We start from the raw sequence: 25,876 nt of genomic DNA on the forward strand, positions 1-25,876 counted from the left end.
TCCAAGGGTTTTTCTTTATTTTGACTATTTTCTACATTGTAGAATAATAGTGAAGACATCAACACTATGAAATAACACGTATGGAATCATGTAGTAACCAAAAAAGTGTTAAACAAATCAAAATATATTTTAGATTCTTCCAATTAGCCACCCTTTGCCTTGATGACAGCTTTGCTCACTCTTGGCATTCTCTCAACCAGCTACATGAGGTAGTCAGCTGGAATGCATTTCAATTAACAGGTGTGCCTTGTTAAAAGTTCATTTGTGGAATTTCTTTCCTCAATTCATTTGAGCCAATCAGTTGTGTTGTGACAAGGTAGGCGTGGTATGCAGAAGATAGCACAATTTGCTAAAAGTCCAAGAACAGCTCAAATAAGCGAAGAGAAATGACAGGCCATCATGACTTTAAGACATGAAGGTCAGTCGATCAGAAACATTTCAAGAACTTTGAAAGTTTCTTAAAGTGCAGTCGCAAAAACCATCAAATGAAACGGTCTCTCGTGAAGAATGGAATGGAAGACCCATAGTTACCTCTGGAGTTGCCCATAGTTACCTCTGGAGTTGCCCATAGTTACCTCTGGAGTTGCCCATAGTTACCTCTGGAGTTGCCCATAGTTACCTCTGGAGTTGCCCATAGTTACCTCTGGAGTTGCCCATAGTTGCCTCTGGAGTTGCCCATAGTTGCCTCTGGAGTTGCCCATAGTTGCCTCTGGAGTTGCCCATAGTTGCCTCTGGAGTTGCCCATAGTTGCCTCTGGAGTTGCCCACCTCTGCTGCAGAGGATATGTTCATTAGAGTTAACTGTACCTCAGATTACAACCCAAATAAATGCTTCACGGAGTTCAAGTAACAGACACATCTCAACATCAACTGTTCAGAGGAGACTGTGTGAATCAGACCTTCATGGTCAAATTGCTGCAAAGAAACCACTACTAAAAGGACACCAATAAGAAGAAGAGACTTGCTTGGGCCAAGAAACATGAGCAATGAACATTAGACTGGTGTAAATCTGTCCTTTTGGTCTGAGTCCAAATTTGAGATTATTGGTTCCATCCGCTGTGACTTTGTGAGTCACAGAGTAGGTGAACGGATGATCTCCGCATGTGTGGTTCCCACCGTGAAGCATGGAGGAGGTGTGATGTTGTGGGGGGGTGGGGCTTTGCTGGTGACACTGTCTATGATTTATTTAGAATTCAAGGCACACTTACCAGTATGGCAACCACAGCATTCTGCAGCAATACTCCATCCCATCTGGTTTGGGGTTAGTGGGACTGTCATTTGTTTTTCAACAGGACAATAACCCAACACCCCTCCAGGCTGTGTAAGAGCTATTTGACCAAGAAGGAGAGTGATGGAGTGCATCAGATGACCTGGCCTCCACAATCACCCGACCACAACCAAATTGAGATGGTTTGGTATGAGTCGGACCTCAGGGTGAAAGAAAAGCAGCCAACAAGTGCTCGGCATATGTGGGAAATAATTCAAGACTGTTGGAAAAAGCATTCCAGGTGAAGCTGGTTGAGAGAATGCCAAAAGTGAGCAAAGCTGTCAATCAAGGCAAATTGTGGCTACTTTGAAGAATATAAAATATATTTAGGTTTGTTTCACTTTTTTTTGTACAAAACGATTCCATATGTTATTTTAGCGTTTGGATGTCTTCACTATTATTCTACAATGTAGAAAATAGTAAAAAATAAAGAACCTTGAATTAGTAGGTGTGTCCAAACTTTTGACTGATGCTATATATATTGATATGTGTGTGTATATAGAGATAGAGGGCAATATACAGTATATATATTGATATGTGTATATAGGTGTATATAGAGAGAGGGCAATATACAGTATATATATTGATATGTGTATATAGGTGTGTGTATATAGAGAGAGGGCAATATACAGTATATATATTGATATGTGTATATAGGTGTGTGTATATAGAGAGATAGAGGGCAATATACAGTATATATCTTTCTTACTCTTTTCAGGGTGGTGACGTTCCTGCGTTTTCTGAGGATTATAATCCTGGTCAGGGTCTTCAGATTAGCCTCTCAGAAGAAAGAACTGGAGAAGGTCACCAGGAGGATGGTGAGTTCATCTCCATGGCAACGCAGCTTCTTTTTTTTTGTGTCATTTTTATAAAAACAATTTTCGGGGTTCAGTGCCTTGCTCAACGGCACAACGGCTATACCTGAGAGTGGTCGGGTTCAGTACCTGGCTCAACGGCTATAGGCTGTACCTGAGAGTGGTCAGGTTCAGTACCTGGCTCAACGGCTATAGGCTGTACCTGAGAGTGGTCGGGTTCAGTACCTGGCACAACGGCTATAGGCTGTACCTGAGAGTGGTCGGGTTCAGTACCTGGCTCAACGGCTATAGGCTGTACCTGAGAGTGGTCGGGTTCAGTACCTGGCTCAACGGCTATAGGCTGTACCTGGTCGGGTCACATCCTTCCACTTTCATCCCCAGGGTTTCAATCCCCTTGACGTTGAAGCATCAATGCTTAAAAATATATACAAACAGAACTGCATATGGACTCCTGCTCCGACCCTCATATAGCCTCTGACCTCTGACCTGTCTCCTGTCAGGTGTCTGAGAACAAGCGTCGCTACCAGAAAGACGGCTTTGACCTGGATCTCACCTATGTCACAGGTTATATATCTCACACACCCCTGACCCTGACCTATGTCACAGGTTATATCACACACACCCCTGACCCTGACCTATGTCACAGGTTATATCACACACACCCCTGACCCTGACCTATGTCACAGGTTATATCACACACACCCCTGACCCTGACCTATGTCACAGGTTATATCTCACCCCTGACCCTGACCTATGTCACAGGTTATATCTCACCCCTGACCCTGACCTATGTCACAGGTTATATCTCACCCCTGACCCTGACCTATGTCACAGGTTATATCTCACCCCTGACCCTGACCTATGTCACAGGTTATATCTCACCCCTGACCCTGACCCTGACCTATGTCACTGATGAGCTGTTTTAAATGAAAGACTAATGTTAGGAACATATCATGAATGTTTATAGTATACTGCATATGAGTGGCACTTACCAGCTCCTCCTCTCATCCCTCTCTTCTCTCGTCCCTCTCTTCTCTCGTCCCTCTCTTCTCTCGTCCCTCTCTTCTCTCGTCCCTCCAGATCGTGTCATTGCCATGTCGTTCCCCTCCTCTGGGAAACAAGCCCTGTACAGAAACCCCATCAGGGTAAGCCCCGTGCAGAAAACCCTATCGGGGTAACACACTATAGTGGAGGATCTGATATTGTCCATAGGGAAATTGACTCCTAAACGTCAGTGATATCTCCTCTCTCCCTGCTAGGTTCCTAACACACACACACACACACACACACACACACACACACACACACACACACACACACACACACACACACCGTGACTCCTAAAGGTGGCCAGAGAGGATAAAGGGTCAGATATCAGTTAGAGAATAATCTCATTCTATAATATCTCTTCTCTCTGCTCCTGTTAGGAGGTGGCTAGGTTCCTAGATACCAAACATGAAGACCACTACAGAGTATACAACCTCTGCAGTAAGTACACACATTACTTCCAGTCTACTACAGAGTATACAACCTCTGCAGTAAGTACACACGTTACTTCCAGTCTACTACAGAGTATACAACCTCTGCAGTAAGTACACACATTACTTCCAGTCTACTACAGAGTATACAACCTCTGCAGTAAGTACACACATTACTTCCAGTCTACTACAGAGTAGTATATGTCGTCCGTGTGAGGAGAGGGTTGGGAAACCATCTCCAACATGTTGTTGCTGTTTGTTCTTTAGGTGAGAAAGGTTACGACCCCAAGTTCTTCCACTACAGAGTAGAGAGGGTGTTTATCGACGACCACAACGTGCCTTCTCTAGAGTGAGTACTATACACCCTACTGTGTGTGTGTGTGTGTGTGTGTGTGTGTGTGTGTGGAGTACACCCTACCGGGCTGTGGTAGTCGTGCAATTTGTGTCGGCCGGGAACTCTCTCAGAAGGTTAAGAAAAGGTGACGTTTTGATGACTATGTATTCCTAGGTCGGGGGAGCAGAATCTTGCAAGTCCCTGTATGTGTCCTCTATCGCACCGTGTGTTTGTCATGAAGCAGAGACCACTGCTCTTGACAGAGAGCCCACTTCCTATCTGATTGAAGAGCCTGTAAAACCCGTTTAGTTGTCAGAGGAAACAGACAGACATCTCCTCTCTCTTTACAACCATTGAATTAATGTTTGTTAACATGAACGTTTTCCAATCCAAGGCGTCAGTCACCAAGTCATGTAGTTCTCAACAGTCACATTATTCCTTAACAAATGTTCCACCTCTCCCACACTGACTTTACAAAATTCAACCTTGCAATGCTTTTCTTTTAATTATTTTATTTTTATGCATGAATACGACGTCTCTCTGTTCGTAGTTGGCATTTCCTTCCTAAGTTTGCCCACTTTGCCAATGAAGTCGTCATTCAAATAATTGGCAACATCATTTTGATGAATAAGCCATCGGATTCGATAAAAGATTCAGTTTAATTTTTCTTTCTGCCCATAATTTAATTTAAAGTCATTTTGTTTCCATTTTATTCTTTATATCACTGATCTTGACTTCATAATGTCTTATTTTTGTTGAGTTCAGTTACACCATTTCTCAGTTTGCAGTTAGTCAGTCAGTCAGATGTGCAGCCAGACTCATTAGCCACTGCTTTTTCTCATCTCTCTCAACCATACATCTTCTCAGTTCCTCATCAATCCATGGAGCCCTAACAGATCTTTAGCCTCGTCCCTCTCTCAACCATACATCTTCTCAGTTCCTCATCAATCCACGGTGCCTTAACAGATCTTTAGCCTCGTCCCTCTCTCAACCATACATCTTCTCAGTTCCTCATCAATCCACGGTGCCTTAACAGATCTTTAGCCTCGTCCCTCTCTCAACCATACATCTTCTCAGTTCCTCATCAATCCACGGTGCCTTAACAGATCTTTAGCCTCGTCCCTCTCTCAACCATACATCTTCTCAGTTCCTCATCAATCCACGGTGCCTTAACAGATCTTTAGCCTCGTCCCTCTCTCAACCATACATCTTCTCAGTTCCTCATCAATCCATGGAGCCCTAACAGATCTTTAGCCTCGTCCCTCTCTCAACCATACATCTTCTCAGTTCCTCATCAATCCACGGTGCCTTAACAGATCTTTAGCCTCGTCCCTCTCTCAACCATACATCTTCTCAGTTCCTCATCAATCCACGGTGCCTTAACAGATCTTTAGCCTCGTCCCTCTCTCAACCATACATCTTCTCAGTTCCTCATCAATCCACGGTGCCTTAACAGATCTTTAGCCTCGTCCCTCTCTCAACCATACATCTTCTCAGTTCCTCATCAATCCACGGTGCCTTAACAGATCTTTAGCCTCGTCCCTCTCTCAACCATACAGCTTCTCAGTTCCTCATCAATCCACGGTGCCTTAACAGATCTTTAGCCTCGTCCCTCTCTCAACCATACATCTTCTCAGTTCCTCATCAATCCACGGTGCCTTAACAGATCTTTAGCCTCGTCCCTCTCTCAACCATACATCTTCTCAGTTCCTCATCAATCCACGGTGCCTTAACAGATCTTTAGCCTCGTCCCTCTCTCAACCATACATCTTCTCAGTTCCTCATCAATCCATGGAGCCTTAACAGATCTAACAGTCAGTTCCTTAACAGGTGCATTCTTTTCAATACCTGGAAGAAACTATTTCATAAATGGACCAAGTCAAATCAAATCAAATCAAATCAAATCAAATTTATTTATATAGCCCTTCGTACATCAGCTGATATCTCAAAGTGCTGTACAGAAACCCAGCCTAAAACCCCAAACAGCAAACAATGCAGGTGTAAAAGCACGGTGGCTAGGAAAAACTCCCTAGAAAGGCCAAAACCTAGGAAGAAACCTAGAGAGGAACCGGGCTATGTGGGGTGGCCAGTCCTCTTCTGGCTGTGCCGGGTAGAGATTATAACAGAAAATGACCAAGATGTTCAAATGTTCATAAATGACCAGCATGGTCAAATAATAATAAGGCAGAACAGTTGAAACTGGAGCAGCAGCACAGTCAGGTGGACTGGGGACAGCAAGGAGCCATCATGTCAGGTAGTCCTGGGGCACGGTCCTAGGGCTCAGGTCCTCCGAGAGAGAGAAAGAAAGAGAGAATTAGAGAGAGCATATGTGGGGTGGCCAGTCCTCTTCTGGCTGTGCCGGGTGGAGATTATAACAGAACGTGGCCAAGATGTTCAAATGTTCATAAATGACCAGCATGGTTGAATAATAGTAAGGCAGAACAGTTGAAACTGGAGCAGGAGCATGGCCAGGTGGACTGGGGACAGCAAGGAGTCCTCATGTCAGGTAGTCCTGGGACATGGTCCCAGGGCCCAGGCCAGTTGAAACTGGAGCAGCAGCATGGCCAGGTGGACTGGGGACAGCAAGGAGTCATCATGTCAGGTAGTCCTGGGGCATGGTTCTAGGGCTCAGGTCCTCCGAGAGAGAGAAAGAAGGAGAGAAGGAGAGAATTAGAGAACGCACACTTAGATTTACACAGGACACCGAATAGGACAGGAGAAGTACTCCAGATAAACAAACTGACCCTAGCCCCCCGACACATAAACTACTGCAGCATAAATACTGGAGGCTGAGACAGGAGGGGTCAGGAGACACTGTGGCCCCATCCGAGGACACCCCGGACAGGGCCAAACAGGAAGGATATAACCCCACCCACTTTGCCAAAGCACAGCCCCCACACCACTAGAGGGAAATCTACAACCACCAACTTACCATCCTGAGACAAGGCCGAGTATAGCCCACAAAGATCTCCGACACGGTACAACCCAAAGGGGGGAAACCCAGACAGGCCGACCACAACAGTGAATCAACCCACCCAGGTGACGCACCCCCCAGGGACGGCACGAGAGAGCCCCAGCAAGCCAGTGACTCAGCCCCCGTAACAGGGTTAGAGGCAGAGAATCCCAGTGGAAAAAGGGGAACCGGCCAGGCAGAGACAGCAAGGGCGGTTCGTTGCTCCAGAGCCTTTCCGTTCACCTTCCCACTCCTGGGCCAGACTACACTCAATCATATGACCCACTGAAGAGATGAGTCTTCAGTAAAGACTTAAAGGTTGAGACCGAGTTTGCGTCTCTGACATGGGTAGGCAGACCGTTCCATAAAAATGGAGCTCTATAGGAGAAAGCCCTGCCTCCAGCTGTTTGCTTAGAAATTCTAGGGACAATTAGGAGGCCTGCGTCTTGTGACCGTAGCGTACGTATAGGTATGTACGGCAGGACCAAATCAGAGAGGTAGGTAGGAGCAAGCCCATGTAATGCTTTGTAGGTTAGCAGTAAAACCTTGAAATCAGCCCTTGCTTTGACAGGAAGCCAGTGTAGAGAGGCTAGCACTGGAGTAATATGATCAAATTTTTTGGTTCTAGTCAGGATTCTAGCAGCCGTATTTAGCACTAACTGAAGTTTATTTAGTGCTTTATCCGGGTAGCCGGAAAATAGAGCATTGCAGTAGTCTAACCTAGAAGTGACAAAAGCATGGATTAATTTTTCTGCATCATTTTTGGACAGAAAGTTTCTGATTTTTGCAATGTTACGTAGATGGAAAAAAGCTGTCCTCGAAATGGTCTTGATATGTTCTTCAAAAGAGAGATCAGGGTCCAGAGTAACGCCGAGGTCCTTCACAGTTTTATTTGAGACGACTGTACAACCATTAAGATTAATTGTCAGATTCAACAGAAGATCTCTTTGTTTCTTGGGACCTAGAACAAGCATCTCTGTTTTGTCCGAGTTTAATAGTAGAAAGTTTGCAGCCATCCACTTCCTTATGTCTGAAACACATGCTTCTAGCGAGGGCAATTTTGGTGCTTCACCGTGTTTCATTGAAATGTACAGCTGTGTGTCATCCGCATAGCAGTGAAAGTTTACATTATGTTTTCGAATAACATCCCCAAGAGGTAAAATATATAGTGAAAACAATAGTGGTCCTAAAACAGAACCTTGAGGAACACCGAAATGTACAGTTGATTTGTCAGAGGACAAACCATTCACAGAGACAAACTGATATCTTTCCGACAGATAAGACCTAAACCAGGCCAGAACATGTCCGTGTAGACCAATTTGGGTTTCCAATCTCTCCAAAAGAATGTGGTGATCGATGGTATCAAAAGCAGCACAAGTGCTGCGTCTGGATGCTCCTCATTACACACATCAGACAAAACAAATATCTGTTTTGTCCATAACATCGGAATCAGTACAAAAAGCTTTTGCATGATCTCTTCTATACTATATTAGGCCCAGCCTTTGGAACTTTGGTTTTCCTAGATATATGGTCACTACATCCTATTGGTATGAATACAGGAACTGTCAGTTGGGGGGGGGGGGGGGGGGTGAAGCTTCCTTCATAGCAGGAGGGGGAACTTTCAGGGTTATTCTACTTGTTATTTTCTATCAAATAGTTTTACGTGTGTGTGTTCTCATCTCAGGGACATGCTGAAGTACACTGCAGGTGTGAGAGAGTGGATGGCAGCTGATCCCAAAAACATCATTGCCATACACTGTAAAGGAGGAAAAGGTAACTACTACGCCATCTACTGGTAATATGCTGTAGTAGCAGCCAGCTGTAATAATGTTGAGCAACTCATGGAGAAAAACAGACTGGGTTTGGCTTAGGTTTTTTACAAACAATGTAGCTGTGATAACATGATAACAGTGTGTACCTGTGATAACAGTATGTAGCTGTGGTGATAGCAGTATGTAGCTGTGATGATAACATGATAGCAGTATGTAGCTGTGATGATAACATGATAGCAGTATGTAGCTGTGATGATAACATGATAGCAGTATGTAGCTGTGATGATAACATGATAGCAGTATGTAGCTGTGATGATAACATGATAGCAGTATGTAGCTGTGATGATAACATGATAGCAGTATGTAGCTGTGGTGATAGCAGTATGTAGCTGTGGTGATAGCAGTATGTAGCTGTGGTGATAACATGATAGCAGTATGTAGCTGTGGTGATGACATGATAGCAGTATGTAGCTGTGGTGATAGCAGTATGTAGCTGTGGTGATGACATGATAGCAGTATGTAGCTGTGGTGATAGCAGTATGTAGCTGTGGTGATGACATGATAGCAGTATGTAGCTGTGATGATAACATGATAGCAGTATGTAGCTGTGATGATAACATGATAGCAGTATGTAGCTGTGATGATAACATGATAGCAGTATGTAGCTGTGATGATAACATGATAGCAGTATGTAGCTGTGGTGATAACATGATAGCAGTATGTAGCTGTGGTGATAGCAGTATGTAGCTGTGGTGATGACGTGATAGCAGTATGTAGCTGTGGTGATAACATGATAGCAGTATGTAGCTGTGGTGATAGCAGTATGTAGCTGTGGTGATGACATGATAGCAGTATGTAGCTGTGGTGATAGCAGTATGTAGCTGTGGTGATGACATGATAGCAGTATGTAGCTGTGGTGATAGCAGTATGTAGCTGTGGTGATGACATGATAGCAGTATGTAGCTGTGGTGATAGCAGTATGTAGCTGTGGTGATGACGTGATAGCAGTATGTAGCTGTGGTGATAGCAGTATGTAGCTGTGGTGATAGCAGTATGTAGCTGTGGTGATAGCAGTATGTAGCTGTGGTGATAGCAGTATGTAGCTGTGGTGATAGCAGTATGTAGCTGTGGTGATAGCAGTATTTAGCTGTGGTGATAGCAGTATGTAGCTGTGGTGATAGCAGTATGTAGCTGTGGTGATAGCAGTATGTAGCTGTGGTGATAGCAGTATGTAGCTGTGGTGATAGCAGTATGTAGCTGTGGTGATAGCAGTATGTAGCTGTGGTGATAGCAGTATGTAGCTGTGGTGATAGCAGTATGTAGCTGTGGTGATAGCAGTATGTAGCTGTGGTGATAGCAGTATGTAGCTGTGGTGATAGCAGTATGTAGCTGTGGTGATAGCGGTATGTAGCTGTGGTGATAGCGGTATGTAGCTGTGGTGATAGCGATATGTAGCTGTGGTGATAGCGGTATGTAGCTGTGGTGATGGCGGTATGTAGCTGTGGTGATGGCGGTATGTCGCTCTGGTGATGGCGGTATGTCGCTGTGGTGATGGCGGTATGTCGCTGTGTCAGAACATGACATTGTTCCCTTTCACGCTGAGTGGTTATTGAAAGGGAGAGAACTGGAAAGATTGTTCATGTACATTGAGTAACTATGGTAATTCTCAATGGATGTAAAACAGATTTTGTTTGTTTGCCGTTGTGAGGTGAAGAAAACAACATTACTTGATGAATGAATCACGCTTCACCGTCTGTAAAGTTTGGTGGATGCTGCCAGGAGGATGCTACCTGCCCCAATGCATAGTGCCAACTGTAAAGTTTGGTGGATGCCAGGAGGACGCTACCTGCCCCAATGCATAGTGCCAACTGTAAAGTTTGGTGGATGCCAGGAGAACGCTACCTGCCCCAATGCATAGTGCCAACTGTAAAGTTTGGTGGATGCCAGGAGAACGCTACCTGCCCCAATGCATAGTGACAACTGTAAAGTTTGGTGGATGCCAGGAGAACGCTACCTGACCCAATGCATAATGCCAACTGTAAAGTTTTGGATGCCAGGAGAACGCTACCTGACCGAATGCATAGTGCCAACTGTAAAGTTTGGTGGATGCCAGGAGAACGCTGCCTGACCGAATGCATAGTGCCAACTGTAAAGTTTGGTGGATGCCAGGAGGATGCTACCTGCCCCAATGCATAGTGCCAACTGTAAAGTTTGGTGGATGCCAGGAGGATGCTACCTGACCGAATGCATAGTGACAACTGTAAAGTTTGGTGGATGCCAGGAGGATGCTACCTGACCGAATGCATAGTGACAACTGTAAAGTTTGGTGGATGCCAGGAGGATGCTACCTGCCCCAATGCATAGTGACAACTGTAAAGTTTGGTGGATGCCAGGAGGATGCTACCTGCCCCAATGCATAGTGCCAACTGTAAAGTTTGGTGGATGCCAGGAGAACGCTACCTGCCCCAATGCATAGTGCCAACTGTAAAGTTTGGTGGATGCCAGGAGAACGCTACCTGCCCCAATGCATAGTGCCAACTGTAAAGTTTGGTGGATGCCAGGAGAACGCTACCTGACCGAATGCATAGTGCCAACTAAAGTTTGGTGGAGGAGGAATAATGGTCTGGGGCTGTTTTTAATGATTCAGGCCTCTTAGTTCCAGTGAAGGTACATCTAAATGCTACAACACACAATGACATTCTAGATGATTCTGTGCTTCCAACTTTGAGGCAACAGTTTGAGGAAAGTCCTTTCCTGTTTCAGCATGACAATGCTTCCGTGCACAAAGCAAGGTCCATACATAAATGGTTTGTCGAGATCGGTTTGGAATAACTTGACTGGCCTGCACAGAACCCTGACCTCAACCCCATCGAACACCTTTGGGATGAATTGGACCTCCGACTGCGAGCCAGGCCTAATCGCCCAACATCAGTGCCCGACCTCACTAATGCTCTTGTGGCTGAATGGAATCAAGTCCCAGCAGCAATGTTCCAACATCTAGTGGAAAGCCTTCCCAGAAGAGTGGAGGCTGTTATAACAGCAATGTTCCAACATCTAGTGGAAAGCCTTCCCAGAAGAGTGGAGGCTGTTATAGCAGCAATGTTCCTACATCTAGTGGAAAGCCTTCCCAGAAGAGTGGAGGCTGTTATAGCAGCAAAGGGGGAACCAACTCCATATTAACGCTTCGAAGATGTCCCCGTACGAGTTCAAAAAATCTTGGTCGACCAACAGTCTAAAAATTTGACCAGTCCACTAATTGGGGTCAGCCGTACAGGGGTCAGCCGTACAGGGGTCAGCCGTACAGGGGTCAGCCGTACAGGGGTCAGCCCTACAGGGGTCAGCCGTATTGTTTACATGCGTTTACCAACATTGGCGTGAAACCAGCTTATATTTTTGGTTCTGATGAGGTACGACAGTTAAGCTCATGAGACATTTATAAGTAATAGTCTTCAAGAATCAATGGCTCCTTTTTTTAACAGTGGTGTGTGTGTGTTCCTACAGGGCGTACAGGGACTCTGGTGTGTACCTGGCTCATTGACAGTGACCAGTTTGAGAGCGCTCAGGTAGGGCAATTACCTGACATGGTTTAGGTATTTCAGCATGACACAGTGCTTAAACGGTTTAACACACAACCACCACCCCCAGAGCTCCGGGGGATAACATGTTTTATATAATGATCTACAGGACAGCTTGGACTACTTTGGGGAGAGGAGAACAGACAAGAGCCGCAGCTCCAAGTTCCAGGGAGTGGAGACCCCATCTCAGGTACACGGATATGACTCGCGCTTAGTCTCTGGTACACGGATGTGACTCGCGCTTAGTCTCTGGTACACGGATGTGACTCGCGCTTAGTCTCTGGTACACGGATGTGACTCGCGCTTAGTCTCTGGTACACGGATGTGACTCGCGCTTAGTCTCTGGTACACGGATGTGACTCTGCGCTTAGTCTCACGGATGTGACTCGCGCTTAGTCTCTGGTACACGGATGTGACTCGCGCTTAGTCTCTGGTACACGGATGTGACTCGCGCTTAGTCTCTGGTACACGGATGTGACTCGCGCTTAGTCTCTGGTACACGGATGTGACTCGCGCTTAGTCTCTGGTACACGGATGTGACTCGCGCTTAGTCTCTGGTACACGGATGTGACTCGCGCTTAGTCTCTGGTACACGGATGTGACTCGCGCTTAGTCTCTGGTACACGGATGTGACTCGCGCTTAGTCTCTGGTACACGGATGTGACTCGCGCTTAGTCTCTGGTACACGGATGTGACTCGCGCTTAGTCTCTGGTACATTGAGCTGCGTTTACACAGGTAGCCCAATTCTGATCTTTGTGAGGGGAAAATAAAAGATGACAAATTAGTGAGAACAAGATCAGAATTGGGCTGACTGTGTATAACACAGCCATAGAGACATAAAGGTAGTGCAGTGTTTCTCAATAAGACCACTGGTAACATTTGGGTCCAAAACCTGTGCCATGCCATATTTGATAAGGCAGTTACATGGTGCCAGTCTACTTTGGCACCTTACCTGCTAGCCCGGCCTGTAGAGCGGTGGCCCCCGGCCTGTATCTCTGTGTGTGTGTTACAGAGCAGGTACGTGGGTTGCTATGAAGTGATGGTGTGTGTGTGTTACAGAGCAGGTACGTGGGTTACTATGAAGTGATGAAGACTAAGTTCAACCGACAACTTCCTCCAGAACAGAGCCTGAAGATCAAGAGCATCCGCATCCACTCCATAGCAGGTTTGATTGAATATCTGTCCACTATAATAACATCCACTCCATGGCAGGTTTGATTGAATATCTGTCCACTATAATAACATCCACTCCATAGCAGGTTTGATTGAATATCTGTCCACTATAATAACATCCACTCCATAGCAGGTTTGATTGAATATCTGTCCACTATAATAACATCCACTCCATAGCAGGTTTGATTGAATATCTGTCCACTATAATAACATCCACTCCATAGCAGGTTTGATTGAATATCTGTCCACTATAATAACATCCACTCCATAGCAGGTTTGATTGAATATCTGTCCACTATAATAACATCCACTCCATAGCAGGTTTGATTGAATATCTGTCCACTATAATAACATCCACTCCATAGCAGGTTTGATTGAATATCTGTCCACTATAATAACATCCACTCCATAGCAGGTTTGATTGAATATCTGTCCACTATAATAACATCCACTCCATAGCAGGTTTGATTGAATATCCGTCCACTATAATAACATCCACTCCATAGCAGGTTTGATTGAATATCCGTCCACTATAATAACATCCACTCCATAGCAGGTTTGATTGAATATCTGTCCACTATAATAACATCCACTCCATAGCAGGTTTGATTGAATATCTGTCCACTATAATAACATCCACTCCATAGCAGGTTTGATTGAATATCTGTCCACTATAATAACATCCACTCCATAGCAGGTTTGATTGAATATCTGTCCACTATAATAACATCCACTCCATAGCAGGTTTGATTGAATATCTGTCCACTATAATAACATCCACTCCATAGCAGGTTTGATTGAATATCTGTCCACTATAATAACATCCACTCCATAGCAGGTTTGATTGAATATCTGTCCACTATAATAACATCCACTCCATAGCAGGTTTGATTGAATATCCGTCCACTATAATAACATCCACTCCATAGCAGGTTTGATTGAATATCTGTCCACTATAATAACATCCACTCCATAGCAGGTTTGATTGAATATCTGTCCACTATAATAACATCCACTCCATAGCAGGTTTGATTGAATATCTGTCCACTATAATAACATGAAATCCACTCCATAGCAGGTTTGATTGAATATCTGTCCACTATAATAACATCCACTCCATAGAAGGTTTGATTGAATATCTGTCCACTATAATAACATCCACTCCATAGCAGGTTTGATTGAATATCTGTCCACTATAATAACATCCACTCCATAGCAGGTTTGATTGAATAGTTTTAACATTGTCCTCAGGTTTGATTGAATATCTGTCCACTATAATAACATCCACTGTTTTTGAATTGGGCACTATAATAACAACTCCATAGCAGGTTTGATTGAATATCTGTCCTTATAATAACATCCAGTTAGCAGGTTTGATTGAATATCTGTCCACTATAATAACATCCACTCCATAGCAGGTTTGATTGAATATCTGTCCACTATAATAACATCCACTCCATAGCAGGTTTGATTGGTCCACTATAATAACATCCACTCCATAGCAGGTTTGATTGAATATGTAAGTCGCTTTGGATAAAAGCTTTGGCATTTATTATTAAAGCGTCTTTCCACTATAATAACATCCACTCCATAGCAGGTTTGATTGAATATTGTCCACTATAATAACATCCACTCCTAAATTAGCAGGTTTGATTGAATATCTGTCCACTATAATAAATGGTCAGCAGGTTTGATTGAATATCTGTCCACTATAATAACATCCACTCCATAGCAGGTTTGATTGAATATCTGTCCACTTAACATCCACTCCATAGCAGGTTTGATTGAATATCTGTCCATATAACATTTAGCAGGTTTGATTGAATATCTGTCCACTATAATAACATCCACTCCATAGCAGGTTTGATTAAATATCTGTTATAATAACATCCACTCCATAGCAGGTTTGATTGAATATCTGTCCACTATAATAACATCCACTCCATAGCAGGTTTGATTGAATATCTGTCCACTATAATAACATCCACTCCATAGCAGGTTTGATTGAATATCCGTCCACTATAATAACATCCACTCCATAGCAGGTTTGATTGAATATCCGTCCACTATAATAACATCCACTCCATAGCAGGTTTGATTGAATATCCGTCCACTATAATAACATCCACTCCATAGCAGGTTTGATTGAATATCCGTCCACTATAATAACATCCACTCCATAGCAGGTTTGATTGAATATCCGTCCACTATAATAACATCCACTCCATAGCAGGTTTGATTCTGTGATTAAAAACTTCCACCCACAGACATTCAACCATGAAACATAATTGAGGTTAAGTTTTGTTGTCCTCTGAAAAGAGAGAATACACTGTTTTGATTGGGCAATGATTAACATACATTTTGTGGTCCTTCTGTAGCTCAGTTTAGAGCATGGCGCTTGTAACGCCAGGGTAGTGGGTTTCGGGAACCACAGAATTAACCACATGATTCTTTGGATAAAAGCGTCCTAAATGGCTATTATTATTATTATATTATTTTGTCCTGCTAAATTTGTCCCACCAGCTGAGAACGCCCTAAAATGGTCAGCAGATGGCGCTGCTATCCACTTGCTAGTATGCATTACTAAAGGAGGGGAATCATATTTTGCATGTCCCATAGGGTCTTTTGAAGCATTGGTGGCATTTCTTTTATCTACAGTGACACTACAGTCACAGAGAAAATATTTTAAAGGTGTTGATTTCTAATTTACACAGACTGCCTGTAAGGTCCCTCAGTCAGCAGTGCCACAGATTCAACCACAGATTCAACCACAGATTCAACCACAGATTCAGATTCAACCACAAAGACCAGGGAGGTTTTCCAATGCCTCACAAAAAGAAGGAAACATATTGCATTTACCTTTGTCTTTTACTCTTACAGCAGTGAGTCATTTAACAGACTCTTATCCAGCGCCACTACAGTAGTGAGTCATTTAGCAGACTCTCTGTTCCAGAGCCACTACAGTAGTGAGTCATTTAACAGACTCTCTGTTCCAGAGCCACTACAGTAGTGAGTCATTTAGCAGACTCTCTGTTCCAGAGTCACTACAGTAGTGAATCATTTAACACTCTTATCCAGAGCCACTTACAGTAGTGAGTCATTTAACAGACTCTCTGATCCAGACACACTACAGTAGTGAGTCATTTAACACTCTTATTCAGAGCCACTACAGTAGTGAGTCATTTAACACTCTTATTCAGAGCCACTACAGTAGTGAGTCATTTAACACTCTTATTCAGAGCCACTACAGTAGTGAGTCATTTAACACTCTTATTCAGAGCCACTACAGTAGTGAGTCATTTAACACTCTTATTCAGCGCCACTACAGTAGTGAGTCATTTAACAGACTCTCTTATTCAGCGCCACTACAGTAGTGAGTCATTTAACAGACTCTCTGTTTCAGAGCCACTACAGTAGTGAGTCATTTAGCAGACTCTCTGTTCCAGAGCCACTTACAGTAGTGAGTCATTTAACACTCTTATCCAGAGCCACTTACAGTAGTGAGTCATTTAACAGACTCTCTGATCCAGACACACTACAGTAGTGAGTCATTTAACAGACTCTCTTATCCAGAGCCACTACAGTAGTGAGTCATTTAACACTCTCTTATTCAGAGCCACTACAGTAGTGAGTCATTTAACAGACTCTTATTCAGAGCCACTTACACTTTCATACTGGTGGGAATCGAATCCACAACCCGGACGTTACAAGGGCCATGCTCTACCAACTGAGTAACATGGTAGATGGGTAAAATATATATATATATTTTAAAGCAGATATTGAATAGCCCTTTGAGCATGGTGAAGTTACTAATTACACTTTGGATGGTGTATCAATACACCCAGTCACTACAAAGATACAGGCATCCTTCCTAACTCAGTTGCTGGAGAGGAAGGAAACCACTCAGGGATTTCACCATGAGGCCAATGGTGACTTTAAAACAGTGACAGGAGAAAACTGAGGATGGATCTACAACATTGTAGACAACACATTATTAACCTAAAGGACAGAGTGAAATGGACACCTTTTTGTCCTGACTACGAAGCAATATTTTGGGGGGAAACTAAACACATCACTGAGTACCACTCTTCATATTTTAAAGCATGGTGCAGGCTGCATCATGTTACGGGTATGCTTGTAATCGGCTAGGGAGATGTTTAGGATAAAATCTTAATGGCGCTAAGCACAGGCAAAATCCTAGAGGGAAACTGGTTGTCTGCAAATTCACCTTTCAGCAGGACAATAACCTTGAGCACAAGGACAAATATACACTGGAGTTGCTTACAAGACGACATTTAATGTTTTTAAATGGCCTAGTAAAAGTTTTGACTTCAATCTGCATGTGAATCTATGGCAAGACTTGAAAATGGCTGTCTAGCAATGATCAACAACCATTTTTTTTTTCAAGAATAATTGGTAAATATTGTACAATCCAAGTATGCAATGCTCTTAGACTCACAGCTCTTAGAGACTGACCCAGAAAGACTCACAGCTCTTAGAGACTGACCCAGAAAGACTCACAGCTCTTAGAGACTGACCCAGAAAGACTCACAGCTCTTAGAGGTGATTTCCAGAATTGACTCACAGCTCTTGAAGATTTATCGACCCAGAAAGACTCACAGCTCTTAGAGACTGACCCAGAAAGACTCACAGCTCTTAGAGACTGACCCAGAAAGACTCACAGCTCTTAGAGACTGACCCAGAAAGACTCACAGCTCTTAGAGACTGACCCAGAAAGACTCACAGCTCTTAGAGACTGACCCAGAAAGACTCACAGCTCTTAGAGACTGACCCAGAAAGACTCACAGCTCTTAGAGACTGACCCAGAAAGACTCACAGCTCTTAGAGACTGACCCAGAAAGACTCACAGCTGTAGTCGCTGCCAAAGGTGATTTCAACATATATTGACTCAGAGGGTTGAATATTTATCTAATCGAGATATATTATTGTTTTATTATTTATTACATTTGTACAAATCATCATCCGCTTTGACATTAGATTATATTGATAATTTATTTTATATTTATTTATTTATTTATTTATTTTATATTTATTTATTTGTAACATAATGTGTAAAAAGTCAGGGGGTGTGAATACCTTCTGAAGGCACTGTGGTTGCTAGCTAGGTTAACATGTGGTATAGATGGCTATTACCTTGTGCCACAGCTTACCTGCTGGGATGAGACGTGAACCCATTAGTCTGGCTAGCTAGCTAATCAAACCGGCAATGCTCTAAAATTACAATCGCGTATGTCCCTACAGTTTCATTAAACAGAACTTTATAGCTACCGGTATGTCTATTCTTACCTTGATCATCAACATTCCACTTTGGCCATATCTCCAATATATATTATTTGGAGTATCCATTTAAAATCAGGCATATCAGTGTGCAGGCAATGCTGTTCTGCCTCAGGACTACCTGGCCCGATGACTCCTTGATGTCCCCAGTCCACCTGGCTGTGCTGCTGCTCCAGTTTCAGCTGTTCTGCCTCAGGACTACCTGGCCCGATGACTCCTTGATGTCCCCAGTCCACCTGGCTGTGCTGCTGCTCCAGTTTCAGCTGTTCTGCCTCAGGACTACCTGGCCTGATGACTCCTTGATGTCCCCAGTCCACCTGGCTGTGCTGCTGCTCCAGTTTCAACTGTTCTGCTTCAGGACTACCTGGCCTGATGACTCCTTGATGTCCCCAGTCCACCTGGCTGTGCTGCTGCTCCAGTTTCAGCTGTTCTGCCTGCGGCTATGGAACCCTGAACTGTTCACCGGACGTGCTACCTGTCCCAGACCTGCTGTTGTCAACTCTCTAAAGACAGTAGGAGCGGTAGAGATACTCTCAATGATCGGCTATGAAAAGCCAACTGACATTTACTCCTGAGGAGCTGACCTGTTGCACCCTCTACAACCACTGTGATTATTATTATTTGACCATGTTGCTCATTTATGAACATTTGAACATCTTGGCCAGGTTCTGTTATAATCTCCACCCGCACAGCCAGAAGAGGACTGGCCACCCCACATAGCCTGGTTCCTCTCTAGGTTTCTTCCTAGTTCTGGCCTTTCTAGGGAGTTTTTCCTAGCCACCGTGCTTCTACACCTGCATTGCTTGCTGTTTGGGGTTTTAGGCTGGGTTTCTGTCCAGCACTTTGAGATATCAGCTGATGTAAGAAGGGCTATATAAATACATTTGATTCTGCACTGTGACTGATGTTGCAGCATCTTAACCTGATTATTGTCCTTCGCATTCTGGCAATGGTGTAATTTGATAAACAACTTTATTGCAATGCAAACAGCAGGTCGATGAGATGCCGTTGACAGCCATGTTGTTTTTATGCCATTTTTTCCAAATAGTTATAATTTCACTGACTTTTTTTAACGGCCACTGTAATAACGTTTGGTGGCAGGACTTGTGCTATTTTCACAAGCTATTATTAGCCCTATTAGAATGACAGCTTGTTGAATGAGAATCCCCCCCCCCTGTGTTCTAGGTGTGGGTAAAGGGAATGGTAGTGACTTGAAGGTGAAGATCATTGTCAGGAAGAAGCTGGTGTTCCTGTGTGTCTGTGCCAAACAAGAGAACTGCACGGTGAGGCACACACACACTTGATTGGTTGATGTATTGATCTGTCCCAGGTGTTTTCCACATGTATTAATGATATATTGATCTGTTCCAGGTGTTTTCCACATGTATTGATGATGTATTGATCTGTCCCAGGTGTTTTCCACATGTATTGATGATATATTGATCTGTTCCAGGTGTTTTCCACATGTATTGATGATGTATTGATCTGTCCCAGGTGTTTTCCACATGTATTGATGATATATTGATATGTCCCAGGTGTTTTCCACATGTATTGATGATATATTGATCTGTTCCAGGTGTTTTCCACATGTATTGATGATATATTGATATGTCCCAGGTGTTTTCCACATGTATTGATGATATATTGATCTGTCCCAGGTGTTTTCCACATGTATTAATGATGTATTGATCTGATCCAGGTGTTTTCCACATGTATTGATGATATATTGATATGTCCCAGGTGTTTTCCACATGTATTGATGATATATTGATATGTCCCAGGTGTTTTCCACATGTATTGATGATATATTGATCTGTCCCAGGTGTTTTCCACATGTATTAATGATGTATTGATCTGATCCAGGTGTTTTCCACATGTATTGATGATATATTGATATGTCCCAGGTGTTTTCCACATGTATTGATGATATATTGATATGTCCCAGGTGTTTTCCACATGTATTGATGATATATTGATCTGTCCCAGGTGTTTTCCACATGTATTAATGATATATTGATCTGTTCCAGGTGTTTTCCACATGTATTGATGATATATTGATCTGTTCCAGGTGTTTTCCACATGTATTGATGATATATTGATCTGTCCCAGGTGTTTTCCACATGTATTGATGATATATTGATCTGTTCCAGGTGTTTTCCACATGTATTGATGATATATTGATCTGTCCCAGGTGTTTTCCACATGTATTGATGATATATTGATCTGATCCAGGTGTTTTCCACATGTATTAAATGATATTGATCTGTCCCAGGTGTTTCCTGATGCTGGTACCAACTCGGTGGTGATCAGCCTGCAGGAGGGGCCTGTTGTCAACGGTGACGTTAAGGTCATGTTTGAGTCCTCTGCTGTGAGTACCTGTGGATGGGGGAAGAATTTAGACGTGACACAACTAACTGGAGCTTGTATTTGGGGGAAGACTTTAAACGTCACAGAACTAATGGAAGCCATTATTTAAGGAGAACATTTTAAAAGCCATACAACGCTGGTGTTAAGGAACACATTTCAAATGTAACACAGATACAATTCACTCTCATAGCCCTCTGGTGTGTATATTGTCTTCTAATAATGCTTCCTTTATCTTCCTCTCCAGGGTCTCCCTAAAGGATATGAAGACTGTCCTTTCTATTTCTGGTTTAACACCTCCTTTATAGAGAACAACAGGTATGTTTCAATACCTCCTTTATAGAGAACAACAGGTATGGTTCAATACCTCCTTTATAGAGAACAACAGGTATGGTTCGATACCTCCTTTATAGAGAACAACAGGTATGGTTCGATACCTCCTTTATAGAGAACAACAGGTATGGGATACCTCCTTTATAGAGAACAACAGGTATGGTTCGATACCTCCTTTATAGAGAACAACAGGTATGGTTCGATTCCTTTATAGAGAACAACAGGTATGGTTCGATACCTCCTTTATAGAGAACAACAGGTATGGTTCAACACCTCCTTTATAGAGAACAACAGGTATGGTTCACCTCCTTTATAGAGAACAACAGGTATGGTTCGATACCTCCTTTATAGAGAACAACCTACCTCCTTTATAGAGAACAACAGGTATGGTTCGATACCTCCTTTATAGAGAACAACAGGTATGGTTCGATACCTCCTTTATAGAGAACAACAGGTATGGTTCGATACCTCCTTTATAGAGAACAACAGGTATGGTTCGATACCTCCTTTATAGAGAACAACAGGTATGGTTCGATACCTCCTTTATAGAGAACAACAGGTATGGTTCCTCCTTTATAGAGAACAACAGGTATGGTTCGGTTCTTTATAGAGAACAACAGGTATGGTTCGATACCTCCTTTATAGAGAACAACAGGTATGGTTGATACCTCCTTTATAGAGAACAACAGGTATGGTTCGATACCTCCTTTATAGAGAACAACCGATACCTCCTTTATAGAGAACAACAGGTATGGTTCGATACCTCCTTTATAGAGAACAACAGGTATGGTTCGATACCTCCTTTATAGAGAACAACAGGTATGGTTCGATACCTCCTTTATAGAGAACAACAGGTATGGTTCGATACCTCCTTTATAGAGAACAACAGGTATGGTTCGATACCTCCTTTATAGAGAACAACAGGTATGGTTCGATACCTCCTTTATAGAGAACAACAGGTATGGTTCGATACCTCCTTTATAGAGAACAACAGGTATGGTTCGATACCTCCTTTATAGAGAACAACAGGTATGGTTCGATACCTCCTTTATAGAGAACAACAGGTATGGTTCGATACCTCCTTTATAGAGAACAACAGGTATGGTTCGATCCTCCTTTATAGAGAACAACAGGTATGGTTCGATACCTCCTTTATAGAGAACAACAGGTATGGTTTCTTTATAGAGAACCTATGGTCCTCCTCTTTATGGTTAAATACCTCCTTTATAGAGAACAACAGGTACGGTTCGATACCTCCTTTATAGAGAACAACTTTCCTTTATAGAGAACAACAGGTACGGTTCGATACCTCCGGTTTATAGAGAACAACAGGTATGGTTCGATACCTCCTTTATAGAGAACAACAGGTATGGTTCGATACCTCCTTTATAGAGAACAACAGGTATGGTTCGATACCTCCTTTATAGAGAACAACAGGTATGGTTCCTCCTTTATCAGGTATGGTTCAATACCTCCTTTATAGAGAACAACAGGTATGGTTCGATACCTCCTTTATAGAGAACAACAGGTACGGTTCGATACCTCCTTTATAGAGAACAACAGGTACGGTTCGATACCTCCTTTATAGAGAACAACAGGTACGGTTCGATACCTCCTTTATAGAGAACAACCGGTTCCTCCTTTATAGAGAACAACAGGTACGGTTCGATACCTCCTTTATAGAGAACAACAGGTACGGTTCGATACCTCCTTTATAGAGAACAACAGGTACGGTTCGATACCTCCTTTATAGAGAACAACAGGTATGGTTCGATACCTCCTTTATAGAGAACAACAGGTATGTTTCAAAACCTCTTCCTCCTCTATGGTTCAATATCACCTCCTCCTCTGTGGTTCAACACCTCCTTTATAGAGAACAACAGGTATGTTTCAATACCTCTTCCTCCTCTATGGTTCAATATCACCTCCTCCTCCTCCTCTGTGGTTCAACACCTCCTTTATAGAGAACAACAGGTATGTTTCAAAACCTCTTCCTCCTCTATGGTTCAATATCACCTCCTCCTCCTCTGTGGTTCAATACCTCATCCTCCTCCTCTGTGGTTCAATACCTCCTCATCCTCCTCTGTGGTTCAATACCTCCTCATCCTCCTCCTCTGTGGTTCAATACCTCCTCCTCTGTGGTTCAATACCTCCTCCTCTGTGGTTCAATACCTCCTCCTCTGTGGTTCAATATCACTACTTCCTCCATAGAGAACAACAGGTATGGTTCGATACCTCCTTTATAGAGAACAACAGGTATGGTTCGATACCTCCTTTATAGAGAACAACAGGTATGTTTCAAAACCTCTTCCTCCTCTATGGTTCAATATCACCTCCTCCTCCTCCTCTGTGGTTCAACACCTCCTTTATAGAGAACAACAGGTATGTTTCAAAACCTCTTCCTCCTCTATGGTTCAATATCACCTCCTCCTCTGTGGTTCAATACCTCATCCTCCTCCTCTGTGGTTCAATACCTCCTCCTCTGTGGTTCAATACCTCCTCCTCTGTGGTTCAATATCACTACTTCCTCCATAGAGAACAACAGGTATGGCTGTCAGCTCCATCTGTGGGAATGAGCCCTAATACACCAGCGACATGTCTTTAAAACCCTGTGGTTTATGCTTTGTTCTCTCTCCTGTATCCTCCCCCCTCCCAGACTGGTCTTGTCTAGAGAAGAATTGGACAACCCCCACAAGGCCAAGACCTGGGATCTCTACAAGGAGGCCTTTGGAGTCACCCTGTCTTTCTCTGAACCATGACTGCTGACCTTTTCAACCCCTGTCCAACTCTGAGCCCTTACCCCTGATAATAAACCTGTCTGTGTGCCAAATAGCACTCTGTATAGTGCACGGTCAGACCAGAGCCCCCATGGGGCCTGTATATAACTAAAGTGGTGTATAGAGATTAGTGTACCATTTTGAGATTCATTCCTTCTCTGACATCTGACCCGTGATAGTCCTGTCAGTCTAAAGGGCCTACACCTCCTGAACTAGCCAAAGACACTCCACTACCAGAAACGACTGGCTGTGTCCCAATCCTCTATCCTTTCTCCTAGAGTGTGCACTCGTTCACTTCCTTTATCATTTGATAAGAGAAACGACTGGCTGTGTCCCAATCCTCTATCCTTTCCTCCACCAATCCAACTTGGGGAAGCAGCGAAGGTGTGTACACCCTTTTTATTTAGGAGAAAGGAGATTATTATTGGGACCCTGGCGTCTGTCTGTTTGCACCGAGCCATTAGACTTTACGTTTATCAGTAGTCCTCTGTGGTCAAATCTGTGGATTTTTTTGTCAATTTTTATTTTCTACATTTATGTTAACAAACAAAAAGGGATCATTTGGATGTGAGGAATGTTCAAACCTTAAAGATGATTGTTGTGGAGACCTTGGAAGATTTATGGGCCAGTTTCCCGGACATAGATTAAGTATAGTCCTGGACTAAACGGCTGTTTAAATTGAAAGTGTGTTTTTGTTGTTGTCCAGGTCTAGGATAATCTGAAACCAGGCTTATAAATATAACTGAATATTCTATGCTAATATTATCCTGTCAATATGAAGGGGTATACTAAAGAGCAAGATCTATAAATTAGCAAACTAAACGTGAAATATTCTGAAATAACTTTGAAAATAACTTTCTGATAAACTTGAAATGGGTCTAATTGACTCAACAACCAAAAAACACATTTCTGAGTTTAACCTTCTTAAATCAGAAAATCGATAGATATTTCTTGATGTTTCTCAGTTAGCCGGCTAACTTGTTGATCCTGCATTGCAGTAGAGCCCTCTGGATAGTGAATGGGCTGTAGGTGAGGAAGACTGGGGTTCTGTTTCACTAAAATATCAGTGTTCCAGCTTAAAATAAATAAACAAATATATTTCCACGTGTCATGTTGGGTTTTTTTTCTTCATATTTTACTCCAATAATACTGGTACATACTGTAGATGACAGGGGATTTTTTTAAGGGCCAGATTAAATCCGATTTTACATTTTGTCAGCTATGCATGTTTTCAAAGGCAATATTCCCGTGTTCACAGAGACAACATTCACGATAAACGCAGCATGTGTCAATCTGGTTATAACCACTGTCTTCCACGTGTCAGCTCAATGGGAGATGTCAATCTGGTTATACCCACTGTCTTCCACGTGTCGGCTCAATGGGAGACGTCAATCTGGTTATACCCACTGTCTTCCACGTGTCAGCTCAATGGGAGATGTCAATCTGGTTATACCCACTGTCTTCCACGTGTCGGCTCAATGGGAAACGTCAATCTGGTTATACCCACGGTCTTCCACGTGTCAGCTCAATGGGAGATGTCAATCTGGTTATACCCACTGTCTTCCACGTGTCGGCTCAATGGGAGACGTCAATCTGGTTATACCCACTGTCTTCCACGTGTCAGCTCAATGGGAGACGTCAATCTGGTTATACCCACTGTCTTCCACGTGTCAGCTCAATGGGAGACGTCAATCTGGTTATACCCACTGTCTTCCACGGTCAGCTCAATGGGAGATG

The 25,876-nt window shown here is 43.2% G+C and overlaps 1 protein-coding gene and 1 long non-coding RNA gene across 2 annotated transcripts; both read left to right on the forward strand.

Moving 5' to 3' along the window:
* Positions 1-1,973: 1,973 nt before the first annotated feature.
* tpte (transmembrane phosphatase with tensin homology) lies at positions 1,974-25,248 on the forward strand (the record flags this gene model as incomplete). The annotated part of the gene is made up of 13 exons (XM_046317107.1): positions 1,974-2,084; positions 2,582-2,645; positions 3,162-3,226; positions 3,509-3,569; positions 3,827-3,908; positions 8,531-8,619; positions 12,120-12,181; positions 12,303-12,383; positions 13,254-13,359; positions 19,851-19,948; positions 20,938-21,033; positions 21,277-21,347; positions 24,019-25,248. Coding segments are annotated over 13 exons (1,089 nt in total), but the record flags the coding sequence as incomplete, so codon positions are not given.
* Positions 21,729-22,467, forward strand: LOC124007209. The gene is made up of 3 exons (XR_006833887.1): positions 21,729-21,921; positions 21,983-22,017; positions 22,112-22,467. It is a non-coding gene; the product is annotated as an uncharacterized LOC124007209 (long non-coding RNA).
* Positions 25,249-25,876: the final 628 nt, after the last annotated feature.

Source organism: Oncorhynchus gorbuscha, linkage group LG20 (assembly GCF_021184085.1).
Source record: "Oncorhynchus gorbuscha isolate QuinsamMale2020 ecotype Even-year linkage group LG20, OgorEven_v1.0, whole genome shotgun sequence".
In the NCBI taxonomy this organism is placed as follows: Eukaryota; Metazoa; Chordata; class Actinopteri; order Salmoniformes; family Salmonidae; genus Oncorhynchus; species Oncorhynchus gorbuscha.